Raw genomic sequence first — 16,987 nt, 5'->3', positions numbered from 1 at the left:
ATAAGGTAGGTCTATCTTATAAAAAAGGGTCTGTCACCGTTTTGGCTGAAGGTTGATACCACAAACCAGATGACATTGCAGTCTTGCCGCGGGTCTTGAACAGTGCGCTCTCTTTCCGATTCAGATTGCTTCTTCTGAGAAGGCAACTGGCTACCGCAGGAGAGGGGAAAGGTGGCAATATTATCCACAAGCTTGTTGGATAAATTGTGTTTAGCCTATCGCAGATGAGGTTCTGGAATATTTTGTAGTGCATGGGACAAGGAAAGGTAGCTATGATATCCTCGTGAATAGGTCTTCGACTTTTCAAAATGCCTCCTCTCAACATTCAACATGTAAATGGGTTATTCTGTAGTCCAACGCTATCCTGGCAGGAGAATCATTCGTTACAAATACTGCATACACACTCAGCAATTGTGTCTGTTGGTTTTTGTCCTCCAGGTCTTCATAAAATCATCTACCACCGCTGTGATAATTTGACTACACACCGCTGAACAGTTAACAGTTTTTTTAGGTTACTGTATTGACAATTGCAGTCATGCCGCTTGTCTTGAACTGTCTCTTCCCGTTCCATATCGTGACAGCCAGATGAGAAGCGCAAAGGTGGGGGCTATCCGCGATCGCGGAGGAAAGGTGTCATATCCACAACCTCACTGAATAAATAGCCTAACCCTTGAACTGTGGAGCATATTGTTTAGGTTCTTGAATACTTGGAATTAGCATGGAATTAATTTTCCATTAATAAGGAAACAAGATTTATCCTCAATCCTCCCCGATAATGTTTTTGTCATAGGCCTAATGTTAATGCCCTCCCCAACACATATCCCCAGTAGCCTACAATATTGCGACACACGCTTGGCACAATGATAGGCCTACTAAATGAGTTCAATGTTCTTGCAACACTTTTCCCAGTTTTCATTTCGAGATTCCAGAGCAAATCATCTGGTAGGCTACTGCGCTGCTCGCTTGCTGGTCAATAAACCCAGAGCAAATCAGCTGGTAGGCTACTACGCTGCTCGCTTGCTGGTCAATAAACGTTGAACTGAACCGTGTTGTGTGCGTGTGTGGCTATGTGTGTACCATCGTATGTCCATGATCGTCCGTGCTCTTATCATGCAAATGACATGTCATGCAGGCAAGGGCGTCCGTTTGATTTCAAAAGTGCTGGCCCGGACAATTACCATAAACCCGAGTAAGGTTTGAAAAGTGCTGGGTACAAGATAGGCTACTTCCGATTTGAGGTTTCATGATAAATAGCCTAATAGGCATTGGCGTATTGACGCAGAATGTGGCCATATTAAAAATTAAAACCCATCTGCGCTGTCTTGTTTATTTCTGATATCCTGCGCTGAAGTCATCTTTATCATACATATTATTAATGCAACGGTAACTGATTGGTTACCCATCATAACTACATGTAGCCTTGCATAATGGTGCACGTCAATTTGTTGTCATAACTTCGCTCTGTCCCTTTTGATTTCCTCAAGCAATTCATCCCTTTTGTCATTGTCCCTGTTTTACTGTTAGTCTTATGGACCTAGGGCGTATCGATCACCATTATTTGCCTGAAACCTGCAAACTAAACACTGCATGCGCGCAGCCACACAGAGCATTCTCTGTGTCAAAGGAACCCTTTCTCCGCGCCTGTGCGGCATTCTCCTTATCGCTCCTAGAATGGCAATACATGTTGGCAGACTTTATTTTGCATAATTCACGATTATCTGGATATATTTGGCTAGGTTACTCAGCAAAGCACATCATTAACGTTAGTGAGGTAACTTTTGGCGTGCTGATACAAACACCAACGGTGAATCACGACGTTGACCCTACTTCCCCAATATAGGCTACTGAAAAGGTCCATAGCCATCAATGCCCTTTGATAGGCCTGTATCAGGATCGATAGGCTAATGATGATGGTCAGGGCGCACATCAGTGTTTGGGTTGTCTATGCTTTTTTCTGGAATACTGTCGCCGATTAGATAGAAATGATCCTGTTATGAACCCGAGTTTAGTAGATATCGCGCGGTGAACGAGGCAGCCTGCAAACAGTTTGAAGCGCAATGTGGCTGTAACAAGTTAGAAAGTAGCCAAATCATGTTGCTTGTTAACCTGTTTAAATTATGAGCGTTCCACGAACTATCTTTCTTTGCGCACGCTATAAACTATGGTTAACTATGTATGCTTTATAATGTTGGTAAAGGCGGGATAATGTATTGTCCACACGTGACTACGGAAAATACATTTCCCTTCAGAGATAACAGCACTCCGCCTTCGGCGTCGGGGGTGTTATTCGCCCCGTAGGGAAACATTTTCTTATAGTCATGTGTGGACAATACATTATCCCTTAGGCCTACCTTTAAATTGATGTTGTACATTTTAAAACATTTCGTTGATATTGTAGTGGTGCAAACGACTGTAGTTATGAGATGGGCGCCAGCCAGGCAGCAAGACTGCCGTTACCTTTCCAAAAATGAATAAAAATCAGTGACCAACACATTAGAAATAATTCATATCAACACAATATCTTTTCTTATGTTTAGTAGTGCACTTTTGCAAAACCCTCTCAATTTGGAACAGCTCACATCAATGTCTGGCTTTAGCGATTCTTGCGAATGGTGATCTTCTCGGCGCACACTTCATGGTTCCCTCTCTCTTGCTCTCTCGGCTTGTTGCTTCCTGACGGCACCCGCCATTTGAAATTAACTCCATTTTATAGGCTGCATGTGTAGTTCACAGGGGCTAACGCTGTTATCTCACTCCGGAGGAGGTAGAGGCAGTCCGTTACAATATAGTATATATAAAATAGGCTATAAAATAGGCCTAATGATAAAAAAGCAGCCTGAACTAAAATGAATAATTAATTAAAAAAAATAGAGACGCACGCACTTTCTACATGTTTCGATTTTTGTTTTCATTGCATTGTGGTGGTAGGCACACAAGTTTGATAAAATATAAAAATAATAGGCTAATAAAATAGGCAGACTAAACTAAATATCTGCCCAGTTACACGAAAGGTCTGCATGGATTGAACGTAACGTCCTTAGGTCTTGTACGAAAAATCCTCAGGTACTGCACGAAACGCCCCATGCCTTCTACGAATGGTCCAACGTTTTGTTCGAATGGTCCCCTCTCAACAATTCATTAGACGAATCGTCTCGAATTCCACACACACACACACACACACACACACACACACACACACACACACACACACACACACACACACACACACACACACACACACACACACACACATAAAATCAGGGTCAAACCAGATGCAAGGCAGCGAGACGGGCATGGCAAGTTGACGTTCTATTCTTCTCCACTGGCTACTCTTCCTTGAAAGGCATAGTAGTGGTAGTAGTAGTAGGCTATTCTTCAAAATAAACATTACAATTCAAAATTCGTTGGCCTTTTCAAAAGACGTTCGGGACACAACCACTTGAAGTGGAGCTTACTTGCTGGTTTGTTTTTGGCATCTCGCGCGCGCGAGACAAATTCTCTGTTTCATTCACGCTCTCTCTCTCTCACACACACATACAAACATGCAAGGAAATGAAAGTGTCAGACTCCAGCAGCATGTTATGTATTACATCGTACATCAAAAACACACATGTCCACATACATCCAACTACTAAGAAGAGATGTATACGTTGAATGAATATACATAGACATACACACACACACACACACACACACACACACACACACACACACACACACACACAGACCTCCGCTTGTACGTACGTAGAGGGTTGGGGAGGTTGTTGTGATGATCCCTGATTGTTCTGGGAGGAGGTAGCTGCTTGATAAAGGATGGTAAACAGCAAGTCCCCTGAGGCAGAAATCAATATTGTGTGTGTGTGTGTGTGTGTGTGTGTGTGTGTGTGTGTGTGTGTGTGTGTGTGTGTGTGTGTGTGCACGCCCTCACGGTTAACATCTCAGCAGGGGTCACTTACAGACACATGGGCGCAAACACACACACACACACACACACACACACACACACACACACACACACACACTTGCATACAGTGGTAATCAATGGTGTGTGTAGTAAACGTGAGGGAACACACACACAAACAGGAGGTAGTAATGAATGGTGTGTGTGTTTACTCACGTTGACCATCTCTGTCGTTGGGGCCGCTAATTATGACACTCGGGCTGCACAAACAGCTTAATAGGTAGAGCTCACAGCCTCCAGACCTGGATCACCACGGGTTTATGGCGTGCGTGTGCATGTGTTTGTGGTGTCCGGTGTGTGCGTGCGCGTGTGTTTGTGGTGTGTGTGTGTGTGTGTTTTTGTATGCATGCGTCATAGCTTTTTCTAAAAAGAGCACGATGGATGACGTGTGCTTGTGTTTGTATCCGTGTTTGTGCTTTGTTGTGTTTGTCTGTATAACAGTGCTTAAAAATAAGAGAGCAAGCTGACCTCTGTGTGTGTGTGTGTGTGTGTGTGTGTGTGTGTGTGTGTGTGTGTGTGTGTGTGTGTGTGTGTGTGTGTGTGTGTGTGTGTGTGTGTGTGTGTGTGTGTGTGTGTGTCTGCAGTGTGTCTGCAGTGTGTCTGCAGTGTGTTTGTCAGTGGTTCTTAACCTTTTTTTCTTAGCACACCCCCTTACCTGTGTCGAAGACAAGCCGCGCACCCCCAACATAAACTCCTACATGTGTATATGCACTAAAAAATGATAAATGAGTGATTCATTACAATCAGTACCCGAATGACTTTAAATGGGAACCAAAACTTGTTTAATTTGGACTTAATTATAATGTTTGCAAGTACACAAACAAAATTCCATGCACCCCCTAGAATCTCTCGCGCACCCCCAGGGGGTGCCCGCACCCCAGGTTAAGAACCACTGGTTTATGTGTATGACAGTGTTAATAGAGAGCTGAATGGCTGTTTTACTGCTATAGTAGCAATCTGAAACGGCGCTGCTTTGTAAGATCAGCCAGCATGCGCTGTGGAGTTCTCTCGTTAATAGAGCTGCTCCATCCTTTACAGACCTCCACCTCTGCCCTGACGCAGGACACTGCAAGCCAGTAAATGTTCCCATAAGGCGCGTTCAGATTCAGGTCGACTGAGAACCGCGCCGGTGTCCGCTCCCGCACCTAATCTCGCACCGGCTGGCGTGTTCACGTCGCAAGTCTGAACGTTCGAGAACCGGAAAGTTGTTTTGCGATGTGAACCGAAAAAATACTTAATTTTTCTCTACGAACCATGACGACACTGTGGTGTCAGCAAGTAACACACACAGTAACACACAGTCACAGTGTGGAAAAGTTCAGTCTGGTATGAATGCGGGTGGTTTGCAGGTGAGCACTTCAGTTCAGTGCCGAATGTAACTGGTGTGGGAACAGGCACCGGCGCCGTTCTGGTCGCCCTAAAAAAAAGTTAAGCGGCGTACACACACAAAGCTAGCTTTTCGCTTGCTCGCCTACTCGCCACTATTTCATGGAACGTTCGCTGAAAGTTCCCGCGGCTTTAACTGCCAATGGACAGCCGAGAAGTACCGAACTCTGCATTCCAATTGGTTACTCGCTTACTCGCCTCGCTCGAAGATAAAATATTTTCAACTCGGAATCTGCCCACATCGCATCGCTTGTACAGTACTTGCCTACTCGCCTGCGAGTCTCGCTGGGACACATTGACATTCTATTGAGTTCATTCGCTGAGCGAGTAACTAGCAGCGACGTGTGTGTACGGCCCTTTATAGAGGATGCGAGTGGACCTCAGCACAGCACATAGAGGGTGCGAGTCAATCATTGCCCTCACATCTTTTACTGTGGCCTTTACTTGTGGCTTGATGTCATCGATGATGAAGGTTTTAATGCACGTTTTGTTAAAAACAAAAGTTCGGGAGAAGCGTAATGAAATTTGACAGGTCTAAATTAACACCTGCACTCTATTCCCTGCTCATCTGTCATTTGTTGGTATTCAGTGAGTAAGACAGGCACGCCTAATTATCCACCTGATTCACCTCTCAGCCACCATTCGACGGAATTGCAAGTGCAATGACATCTGGCACGCCCTTCAATTATCTACACCGCCTTTATTGCTCGCTCACCTGCTCCCAGGCAGAAATTCGCGCACCCACCATCTGCCCCGTTCACCCCCTACACCGTCTCGATCGATTTGTCCGGAGTTCAGCCCTCCTTGGTTCTGCTCGCTCTACCATCAACCGGCCAGGGGGTGTCCGTTCAGAACTTGTGCATATACTCAGCTCTCAGGGAAGAGCTCTCAGTTGGAAACTGTAGCCACTCGGGATCGGGAGTACTTCAGCACCATGGCCAGCGACCTTGTCAATAGCCTGCGCTACATTGCTATTACAATCTATGCTCCTCAAGTGCAGTGGTCCTGCGACCCCGTGAAGCACTTTTATAATCAGTCCGCCACATGGACAGCCGTTCTCCTGCCTGATCACGAGAAGCCACGTTCTCCAGCAAGACCGAAGATGTATGCATACATAGGCTACTGAATTCTAATTTCACATAGCGCACTAATTAATTCAGTATTTTGACAAGAATGTAAATCAAAAGTCATTGAGTGTGTATACATGCAGTTCAGTATCCCGAATATGATCGGGATATTAAGTATCCCGAATTTGTGTTTGAGCATATAAACACTTCAGTATCCCGAATAAGCCCTTATTCGGGATACTGAGAAATCGGGATATGCTAGGTGGAGTATTCCGAAAGAAGCCGGGATACTGACGCATGTAACCACCTTATCCCGAATACAGGGGCTTCCCATAGAACGCTGTAGCTGGTATCCAGGCTACACGAATTTGAAGAGAATTCTATAACGGCCAAGAATGTAGACTGGGATATAACGTTTTGTGGTCATATAAACACCTCATCCCGAATATGATCATAACCGGGATATGCCTGATATTCGGGATACTGAACTGCATGTATACGCACTCATTCTCTCATGTGGATGTTGAGTTGCAGAAAGCTCCCAACAAGTCACTCTGCTCTGGTCGACAGCAGGGAAACTTTATTGTTCTCTCCACGGAGGCCGGATGACGCACAGGCGAGAGGCCACAGTACACAGGAAAAGGAGCGAAGGACAAATATTGATTTGCACCCATAGGCGTAGTCTGTAGCTACATGTATATAGATGGGATTTCAGACCACTAACGTTGCCTTTGTCTTCCTCCTCCCACCCCCCTCTCCTCTTCCTCTCCTCCCTCTATTAATTCTCTTCTCATTCTCTTCTTCATATTTTCCTTCCTTTTTTCTTCTTCTTCTTCGCCCTCTTCTTAAATCTTCCCCCTCTTCTTCATCTTCATCTGCTTCTTCATCGTCATCTTCTTCTTCCTCTTCCCCCTCCCCCCATCCCCCCCATTCTCCTCTCTCCTCAGATTGCTAGAGACTCTGCTGAGTCCGGTCTCTACACGTCAGAGGTGTCAGGTGAGTGACCTCTCCTCCCTGTGTGTACAGAGTAGTAGAGTGTACTTTATTGTTCCCAGGGGGCAATTTGTCTTGGGCTTCACACACTGCATTACATACACTGCTCACATACCCAGCATACAACATCACATTTATAAAAAAACACGTAAAAAACATAAAATAAAACTGAATAAAAAGAAATGTTGAACTTCGACAGCAGCAAAGGATCCGGCAGTCAATCACATCACATGTATGTACCGTATGTAAAAACATGAAAAGAAAACTTGTGCATCAGACACGCCTACCGTTATACATCGTCAGACGGTTGCATTGTGAATGAAGAGTGACACTAGGTAAATAAGGCCCTATCATCGTCCCACTGCACTCCATCACCGGACGGGGTTGAGGCCACTCTTAATGTGGAGATCCATAAATCCCTCTCATGATCTCTGCAATACACGTTGACAGGGGCACGGGATACAGCGACAGGGGAGAGGAGAGGAGAGGAGTGGAAAAGAGAGGAGAGCACGTGAGAGTTGGGAGGAGAGGACGGGGGAGGAGAGTAGGGTGGAGAGGAGGGAGTAGGAGTGGAGAGGAGAGGGGAGGGGAGGAGAGGAGGGAAAAGGGAGGAGTGGAGAGGGAAGAGAAAAAAGGGAGAGGAGAGGAATGGAAAAGGGAGTTGATCATGGAGGAGAGGAGAGAAGGAGAGGGAACCGGAGAGGGGGAGAGGAAAGAAGAGCTGGGGAGAGAACGGTGTATTTGCCATTGCAGTAGTTACCCTTGGACGAGCATGATGGATGCTTCTTAAAATGACAATGGAGGGCTCGTACTATTTATAATTTGCCTCACGTGCCCTCGAATTTAGGGGGAATGGGTGATACGTGTGCCCTGTGTGTGTGCTAAGGCTGTTTTTATTATCGTGCTGGCGCTGTTTTTCTCACTGTGTGTGTGTGTGTGTGTGTGCGTGTGTGTGTGTGTCTGTGTGTGAGTGTGTGTACACGCAGAGATGAGGAGGTACATGTGTTATGCATGTGTGTTTGCATGCGTGCGAGTGTGTGCGTTCATGCATGTACATTCATGTGTGTTTACATGTGTTTACGTACAGTACATGTGTGTTGCAGTCTGACCTCTACTCTACTCTACTATACTCTGCCCTCCTCTCCACATCACCTCCCCCTGCCTCTCTCTGCACTGCCTCTAAGGAGGCTTGGTAACACTTTATTTTAATGGCTCACTATTACTGTGGATCTACCACATTAGTTACGGTGTAATAACTAGGGTAACAATATTTAATACCATGTAATGCCATGGTAACACCATGTACCAATTTTGTACTTACATCTAGGGTTAGGGTAAGGGTTGGTACATGGTATTACACTGGTATTACATGCTATTAAATATTGTTACACTGGTTATTACACTCTACCTTATGTGGTAGATCCACTGTAATAGTGAAACATTAAAATAAAGTGTTACCAGAGGCCTTCCTGCCTCTCTACTGTACTCAGGGTTCCCATTGGTCATGGATTTCTTGGAATATCATGGAAATTCAATAGAAGTCTTTCCACTCTTGGAAAGTCATTGAATATGAACATTCTGCATGTGCAGTCAGGGAATATCATGGCATTTTAACAGTATTTTGCTTTTGTTTTGTCTAAAATACTTCCCGCAACATTATAGAATACGAAAACGTCAAGAAACTTCTCACTTCAGGCAAACAAGATTGGCAACTGCTGAAGAGAGTTGACTGAAAATGGCAATTCTTTTTTAATATATGTGATTCTGTTTGTTTTGTTTTTAAACTTATTATTATTATTATTGTTTTTATTTCTGTTTTGAAAATGTGTTTATAAATGAATTATTGTTTATGAACTCGCTGAAATTTGAATGAACACAATAAACTAGTATGAAAAAAAGAAAATGGCAAATGGAAAGACTGGCTTTCACAAATTGTTTACCACGGATCTAAATGTCTTCTTCTTATCAATCTTTTCTGCATTTAGTTTTACGAGAGGTCAGGGAAGTTCTATTTTATGGTCAGGGAAAGTCCTGGAATTTTATGGGGGTTTTTTTGCCTTTATTTTTGAGAGGTCAGTGGAGGAGAGACCTGCAGGGTTCCCACTGGTGCTTGAATTCCTTGAAAATGCTTGAATTTCAATTAAGTGTTTTCAAGGTTGTACAAATGCTTGAATTTTGGTGAAGTGCTTGAAAATGCTTGAAATTTGTGTCAAGTCAAACTCAGTAAACCAAATAATAGAAATAAATTGTTCAGGTACATCAAAAATCTGAAGGAGTGATATGTCAGATGGGATTTGCCATTTGACATCTTAAAATTGATTACAATGCAGGAAATTGCATTTTAAAAGCACAACATTTTCTGGGGGAGGACCCTCATACCCCCTTCCCGCGACCTATTAAAGGTGCTGGAAAACTGAAAATTTGGTGCTTGAAGGTGCTTGAAAAGTGCTTGAATTTGTTCATGAAAAAGGTGTGGGAACCCCGGTAAATGACCTGGGCCGGAATCAAACCCGGGTCGGCAGGGTAGTAACCCAGTGCCCTACCGTTAGGCCACGGCAGGACCCTGGAAATGTACACGTATGTCTGCCATAGAGTGGGAACCCTGTGTACTGCATCTACTGCCTCTCTTCACTCCCCCACCTCTCTGCCTCTTCTCTTCACTACCTCACCTCTCTTCTCATGAGTCTTTTTTTCGTCCTCTTTTTAGGTCCATCTGATCCCCAGTTGGTGTCCCCAGATGTCTCCAAAGAGGGCAGGGGCCTTGACGCGATGGGCCAGAGGTAAGTAAAGTACATTTTAATGAAATGCACTACAGTAGAGTAGAATAGAGTATGGTGCTGTAGAGTAGAGTTCAATAGATTAGAGTAGAGTGGTAGATTAGAGTAAGGTAGAACATAGTAGAGAAGAATACAGTAGAGTGGTGTAGATTGAGTATAGTAGAGAGGAGTTAGTAGAGTACCGTGGAGTGGAGTTGTGTAGAGCAGAGTAGGGTAGACTACACTAGAGTAGAGTAGAGCAGATTACAGTGGAGTAGCCTGCCGTCTGCATCTGGGTCACGGATGAGTAGAGTAGAGTAGAGTTGAATACAATAGTGTAATGTGATGTTGAGTATAGTTGAGTAGAGTACAATACAGTGGAGTACAGTAAAGTAGGATACACTAGTGTAGAGTAGAGTAGAATACAGTAGAGTAGAGTAATGTGATGTTTAGTATAGTTAGAGTAGAGTACAATACAGTGGAGTACAGTAAAGTAGAGTGGAGTAGTGGAGTGGTGTGCCAATGGGTCATGGGTGAGTAGTAGAGTACAGTAGAGTAGAGTAGAGTGCCAATGGGCCATGGGTGAGTAGCAGAGTGCAGTAGAGTAGAGTTCAATAGATTAGAGTAGAGTGGTAGATTAGAGTAAGGTAGAACATAATAGAGAAGAATACAGTAGAGTGGTGTAGATTGAGTATAGTAGAGAGGAGTTAGTAGAGTACCGTGGAGTGGAGTTGTGTAGAGCAGAGCAGGGTAGACTACACTGGAGAAGAATAGAGCAGATTACAGTGGAGTAGCCTGCAGTCTGCATCTGGGTCACGGATGAGTAGAGTAGAGTAGAGTTGAATACAATAGTGTAATGTGATGTTGAGTAGAGTACAATACAGTGGAGTACAGTAAAGTAGGATACACTAGTGTAGAGTAGAGTAGAATACAGTAGAGTAGAGTAATGTGATGTTTAGTATAGTTAGAGTAGAGTACAATACAGTGGAGTACAGTAAAGTAGAGTGGAGTAGTGGAGTGGTGTGCCAATGGGTCATGGGTGAGTAGTAGAGTACAGTAGAGTAGAGCAGAGTGCCAATGGGCCATGGGTGAGTAGCAGAGTGCAGTAGAGTAGAGTGCCAATGGGCCATGGGTGAGTAGCAGAGTAGAGTAGAGTGCAGTAGAGTGCCAATGGGCCATGGGTGAGTAGTAGAGTACAGTAGAGTAGAGTGCCAATGGGCCATGGGTGAGTAGCAGAGTACAGTAGAGTAGAGTACAGTAGAGTAGAGTGCCAATGGGCCATGGGTGAGTAGCAGAGTACAGTACAGTAGAGTAGAGTGCCAATGGGCCATGGGTGAGTAGCAGAGTAGAGTAGAGTACAGTACAGTAGAGTAGAGTGCCAATGGGCCATGGGTGAGTTGTAGAGTAGAGTGCCAATGGGCCATGGGTGAGTAGTAGAGTACAGTAGAGTAGAGTACAGTAGAGTAGAGTGCCAAAGGGCCATGGGTGAGTAGCAGAGTACAGTACAGTAGAGTAGAGTGCCAATGGGCCATGGGTGAGTAGCAGAGTACAGTACAGTAGAGTAGAGTGCCAATGGGCCATGGGTGAGTAGCAGAGTAGAGTACAGTAGAGTAGAGTGCCAATGGGCCATGGGTGAGTAGTAGAGTACAGTAGAGTAGAGTGCCAATGGGCCATGGGTGAGTAGTAGAGTAGAGTAGAGTGCTGTGCTACTACTGCTGCCACTGCTATCAGGGCCACGGGGTGAAACTCTACCTGAAGAGCCTTCTAAAGCACTATTTTTAGGGACACGTGCCATGTTCGTCCCAGAGAGAGAGTTTGAGTAGTGCCAGTGAGAGGGAGTGCGTGTCGTAGTGGTGGAGGGGGTATTCTGTGTGTGTGTGTGTGTGTGTGTGTGTGTGTGTGTGTGTGTGTGTGTGTGTGTGTGTGTGTGTGTGTGTGTGTGTGTGTGTGCAGTATGGTTGAATGAGCTCAGCAGCTCAGCTCATCTTTCCCTGCTGATAGAGTGCTGTACTGCTGTGCTGTGCAGTGTGTGTGGGTGTGAGTGAGTGTTTGTGTATGGTGTGGTGTGCTCTGTGTGTTTGTGTGTGTACATGTAAGTGTGTGTGTGTGTGTGTGTGTGTGTGTGTGTGTGTGTGTGTGTGTGTGTGTGTGTGTGCGTTTGTGCGTGCGTGTTGTGCTGTGTGTGTGTGTGTGTGTGTGTGTGTGTGTGTGTGTGGTCCCAATAGAGCCCATCCTTGCTCTAATGGGCAGTAGTAGTGAATAGCAGGCTGTGTTGTAGTACATACATAGTATTTCTTCCATGGCTCGATGTCATTCTGTAGAATGTGCCGTTCACTTGAATGGGCAGAGGTAATGTTGTTAGATCGTCTCTGAATTGGGCTCCCCAACGTTCACACATCTCTCTCTGTATAACAGATGTGTTTGTCTATAAAACAGTAGATCTCTGTCAATGGCAACAGACAGAATGTTGGTTAGTTACCTAGCGGTCAATGGCAACGGACACAACGTCTGTTACCTAGCAACGTCAGTTTATTTTGACACTTGGAAAACTGCTGAACTGCCCAAAATGTTCAGCCTCTAGGCCATAATCATTGTCATAATCAGTGGTGTAGTCTACATAGAACGCAGTATACCCACCTAAAATGTATTGATCCATTATTTAGAATAGCACAAATATATACAGTATACCCACCACAAAAAAGTAGACTACACCACTGGTCATAATTGTGATGAACTGCAGGAAGAAGACATTGTATTATGAACTTTAAAGTTATTGGAATCATGAATTGCCGAAAAAGGAGAAAATCATACCGTCTGCCGTTCAAGCGTGGCGTGGTGTCGGAGGGGGCGTGGCCCGGGGGCGTAACTCATTTGTTGAACCACCGTTACTACCTTCCATAATACAGTATATAATGTGTTGTGTGTGCAGCGTGGAGGTGCCGGTGCCTCTCCCGCCCATGGAGCCCATCCAGGAGGAGATGTTGATGGAGGACGCCATGACGGCACTACCCCCCGAGCTGCCTGAAGAGGGAGACACCACCGAGGTCACCACAGACAGCCTCTACAGGTACACAGTGTGTGTGTGTCTGTGTCTGTGTGTGTGTGTGTGTGTGTGTGTGTGTGTGTGTGTGTGTGTGTGTGTGCTCGTGTGTGTGTGTGTGTGTGTATATATTTGTGTCTGTGTGTGAGTGTGTTTGTGTGTGGGTATGCATGTGCGGTTGCATGTTTGCATGTGTGTGTGTATATGTGTGTTTGCGAGTGTGTGTGAGTTGTGTATGTGTGTCTCTGCAATTGTGTGTTTGTGTGTGTGTGTATGTGTGAACAGAAAAGAAGAAAGGCGCATATTATTGGGTATGCATGTGTGGTTGTGTGTTTGCTTGTGTGTATGTGTGTCTGTGAGTGTGTTTGTGTTTGTGTGTGTGAGTGTGTCTGTGAGTGTGTTTGTGTTTGTGTGTGTGAGTGTGTGTGTGTTTGTGTGTGTGTGTCAGCGAGTGTGTCTGTGTGCGTGTTTCTGTGTGTGTGAGTGGGAGAGGTATGACTGTATAATTATGGTACAGGGGTTTAGAGCTCAACTCTTGGCTCTGCTGAAATATTAATGTGCACTTTTGTGTGTGTGTGGGTTGCACATGTCATGCTTAGTTCAGTATTCCTATAGGGCACAGCCTTGGAATGCCATGCACGCCATGTGAGTTTCACTGTGTGTGTGTGTGTGTGTGTGTGTGTGTGTGTGTGTGTGTGTGTGTGTGTGTGTGTGTGTGTGTGTGTGTGTGTGTGTGTGTGTGTGTGTGTGTGTGTGAATATATCACTGTGTGTGCGTGTGTCTGTGTGTGTGTGGGTTTAAGTGGTGGGTTTGTTTGCCATTTCATGTGCATCTGACTCAGTGTTTTATATTATCAACACGTCTTCTCTTGCTGTTGCAGAGCGGCCCACAGTCTCCTGCTGGGATCCCAGCAGAGGGACACCTCATTTGAGTCACTACTGCCCCCGGAGGCCAACCGACGCACTGCGGCGCAAACCTTCTACAAGATGCTTGGTATGCTAAAAGTGTGTGTATGTGTGTATGTGGTTACTTTGCTTGTGTGTGTGTGTGAGTGTATGTGGTTACTTTGTTTGTGTGTGTGTGTGTGTGTGTGTGTGTGTGTGTGTGTGTGTGTGTGTGTGTGTGTGTGTGTGTGTGTGTGTGTGTGTGTGTGTTATTGTGTGGGAGGTGAGCGTGACTCAGTGTGCTGTTTTGTTTACTTGTCTTGCTCTGGCATGTCGATGTGTGAGTGCGTGGTTGTGTGTATGTTTAAGGGGTGAGACTGGATATGATATGGCTATTTATTTATATCAAATATATGTGATTTTAGAAGGGGTTGACAAATTGCACATATTGATGTATTGTGCGTGTGTGTGTGTGTGTGTGTGTGTGTGTGTGTGTGTGTGTGTGTGTGTGTGTGTGTGTGTGTGTGTGTGTGTGTGTGTGTTTTATATATTACAGAGCTGGTGAAACAGGGGAAGATGAAAGTCCGTCAGCCCAAGCCTTTCGACCCCATCATCTTGACCTTGGCTTGATCACATACACACGCGCACGCACACACACACACACACACACACACACACACACACACACACACACACATACAGACACACACACACAGTTCTCCTTCTTTTCTATCACAAACATTACTGTCCTAAACCATGCTCTCTCTTACATACACAGATACACACCCACACATTAAATGTCCATCAGGTATTTTTTACATAGTTTCCTTTTATATAATGGCGATTGATGCACTTTTGTTTTTTTACATGTTCATTATTTATACCATGAATTTTGGAGAAATTCAGTGTTAAACTGAGAGTTATACCTTGTATTTTATGCATTAACTTATATCCATGGCCAGGTATTTGTTGTTTGAGTTAATATGTAGTGTTTGATTTTAATATTCAGTGTTGTGTTTACATTTGTATTTATACATATTTAGTGTTATTTATTGTTTATTTATGTATATATTTATTTATTACTTTATTTATTACTATTCAAACTATGGTTATCAGAACTTCTTTCAGACAGTTAATGAATTTCACATTTTATATTTTGTATTTTGCAGTCATCTGAACTGCCATGTGTTCCATTGTTTATTTTATACATTGGATACCATGTATCTACTTCAGAATTTGATATATTTGAATTGTTCATTTTCTACTTGTATTTTCTACTGTTATATAATGTGAGTTATATTTATGAATAAATGTATTTATTTATCTATTTATTTAGACGTGTGGTATATCATTTGGTCTGGAGAAGCAAATACTGTAGAATACTGATACTGTAGTAGGCTACGTATTATAGTCAGGAAACCTATCTTCAGAAAACAGACCCTACTTTTCACTATTTTGGATGTCCTGAATGGTTGTCACAAAGTCCTGAGTGGTTGAGACTTACTGATTTTGGATGTTGACAGGCCTGTTGTACTCCAAGCTGAACTCTAGTTGGCGGTAGAGGACTGTCATGGCACTGCCACCTGTTGTGCTGACAGCCTGGACCTTCCTCCCTATGTCAGCTGTCAGCTACTCTACACTAGTGTTTCTCAACCTTTTTTTAGGCGAGGCACCCTTTCAATTCATGAAAAATTTCAAGGCACCCCAAACCAACAAGCCGTAACATGGCATCGCATCCGATACCACAAAAGCTTAGAAAAGTAACACATTTGGAGACATCACACGACCTACGTTCGAAGTTGCAGCTGACTGGGGCGACCTATATTTACTTTATTGTGCATAAATGGCAGATGAAAGATTCCGCTGACTAGCATTAACTTATCAATTCAGACAAATATGTATTATATTACAATTTATTTATCAGCCACGTTTCCGCGGCACCCCTGTTGAGAAACACTGCTCTACACTCGCCTCCAAAAGAGTTGTCGCCTATCCATCTGTTTGGAATAACAGCCAATAACCTGACTTTCAATTAATCACTTGGCTTCAGAAGTCACTCATATGAAAGCTACAACCCTCCCAAATGAAAATGTATGTACAAAAATAAATTTCATGCACCAACGAAAGATTGACCCTTTATTGAACACAGACAGGGCAGATTTTCACAATACAAAAGTTTTGTCGCCTATCGAACATAATGTGAAAATGAGCAGATAAGTCACTTCAAAACACTTCAAATACGCAGATTGGGTGTCATACTTAATCACTGAATCACTCTCACCTCTCCAGAAAATCAACTTTGGCCTTAGGTGTATGTTTAGGGTCATTGTAATCATGGAAAGCAACACAATGAAAATCAATGGAGTTCAATGAGAGATGGTGACATATTCCACTGATTCTTGAGAAAGTGGCTAAAACAGGTTGTAATGTTGACAGAAAAAAACAAAGTGAATTACAAAATGTTATGGTATATCCTCGTAGACTAAGGTCTTTGCTTTTCAGAAATGCACAAGGCCAATCTCCCCATTATGTATTTTTTTCAGAAATCAGGCTTTTCTCCGATCATACCTTGTTTTTTGTCAACACCGTCAGACACAATTAAAAGTTATTAAAATTGTATTGATTTGGTTGCATATGTATCTGGAGTTTTTAAGTGATTATGTGTATTTTCTGGTTCACACATATGCCTTTAAATGTTGAAAATTCACTTTTGTTCTATTTTAATACTGTTTCATGTGTTCTAATTTTCAAATATGTACCGTCATACAATGCCTATCTAACGCCTAAATACAACAAACAATTTTGTTGTAATTTTCACAAATATTCGTGTAGGCTTCAATTGGCTATTACTTTGATATTTCAACAACTCCTAAGGAAAATGTTGTAAGCACATTCCTTTA

At 43.7% G+C, this 16,987-nt stretch overlaps 1 protein-coding gene across 1 annotated transcript in view; it reads left to right on the top strand.

Moving 5' to 3' along the window:
- rec8b (REC8 meiotic recombination protein b) overlaps window positions 1-15,418 on the top strand; it is a 45,782-nt gene extending 30,364 nt beyond the window's left edge. Inside the window, exons 15-19 of the mRNA XM_063207185.1 lie at window positions 7,362-7,410; window positions 10,115-10,187; window positions 13,093-13,230; window positions 14,084-14,196; window positions 14,644-15,418. Coding sequence (XP_063063255.1) covers window positions 7,362-7,410; window positions 10,115-10,187; window positions 13,093-13,230; window positions 14,084-14,196; window positions 14,644-14,717 — 447 coding nt within the window. The 3' untranslated portion in view covers window positions 14,718-15,418. The remainder of the gene's footprint in view (window positions 1-7,361; window positions 7,411-10,114; window positions 10,188-13,092; window positions 13,231-14,083; window positions 14,197-14,643) is intronic.
- The last annotated feature ends 1,569 nt before the right edge of the window (window positions 15,419-16,987 follow it).

Source organism: Engraulis encrasicolus, chromosome 9, assembly GCF_034702125.1.
Source record: "Engraulis encrasicolus isolate BLACKSEA-1 chromosome 9, IST_EnEncr_1.0, whole genome shotgun sequence".
Lineage (NCBI taxonomy): Eukaryota > Metazoa > Chordata > Actinopteri > Clupeiformes > Engraulidae > Engraulis > Engraulis encrasicolus.
The sequence above is the reverse complement of the archived record's forward strand: the minus strand, read 5'-3'. Positions and strand labels throughout refer to the sequence as shown.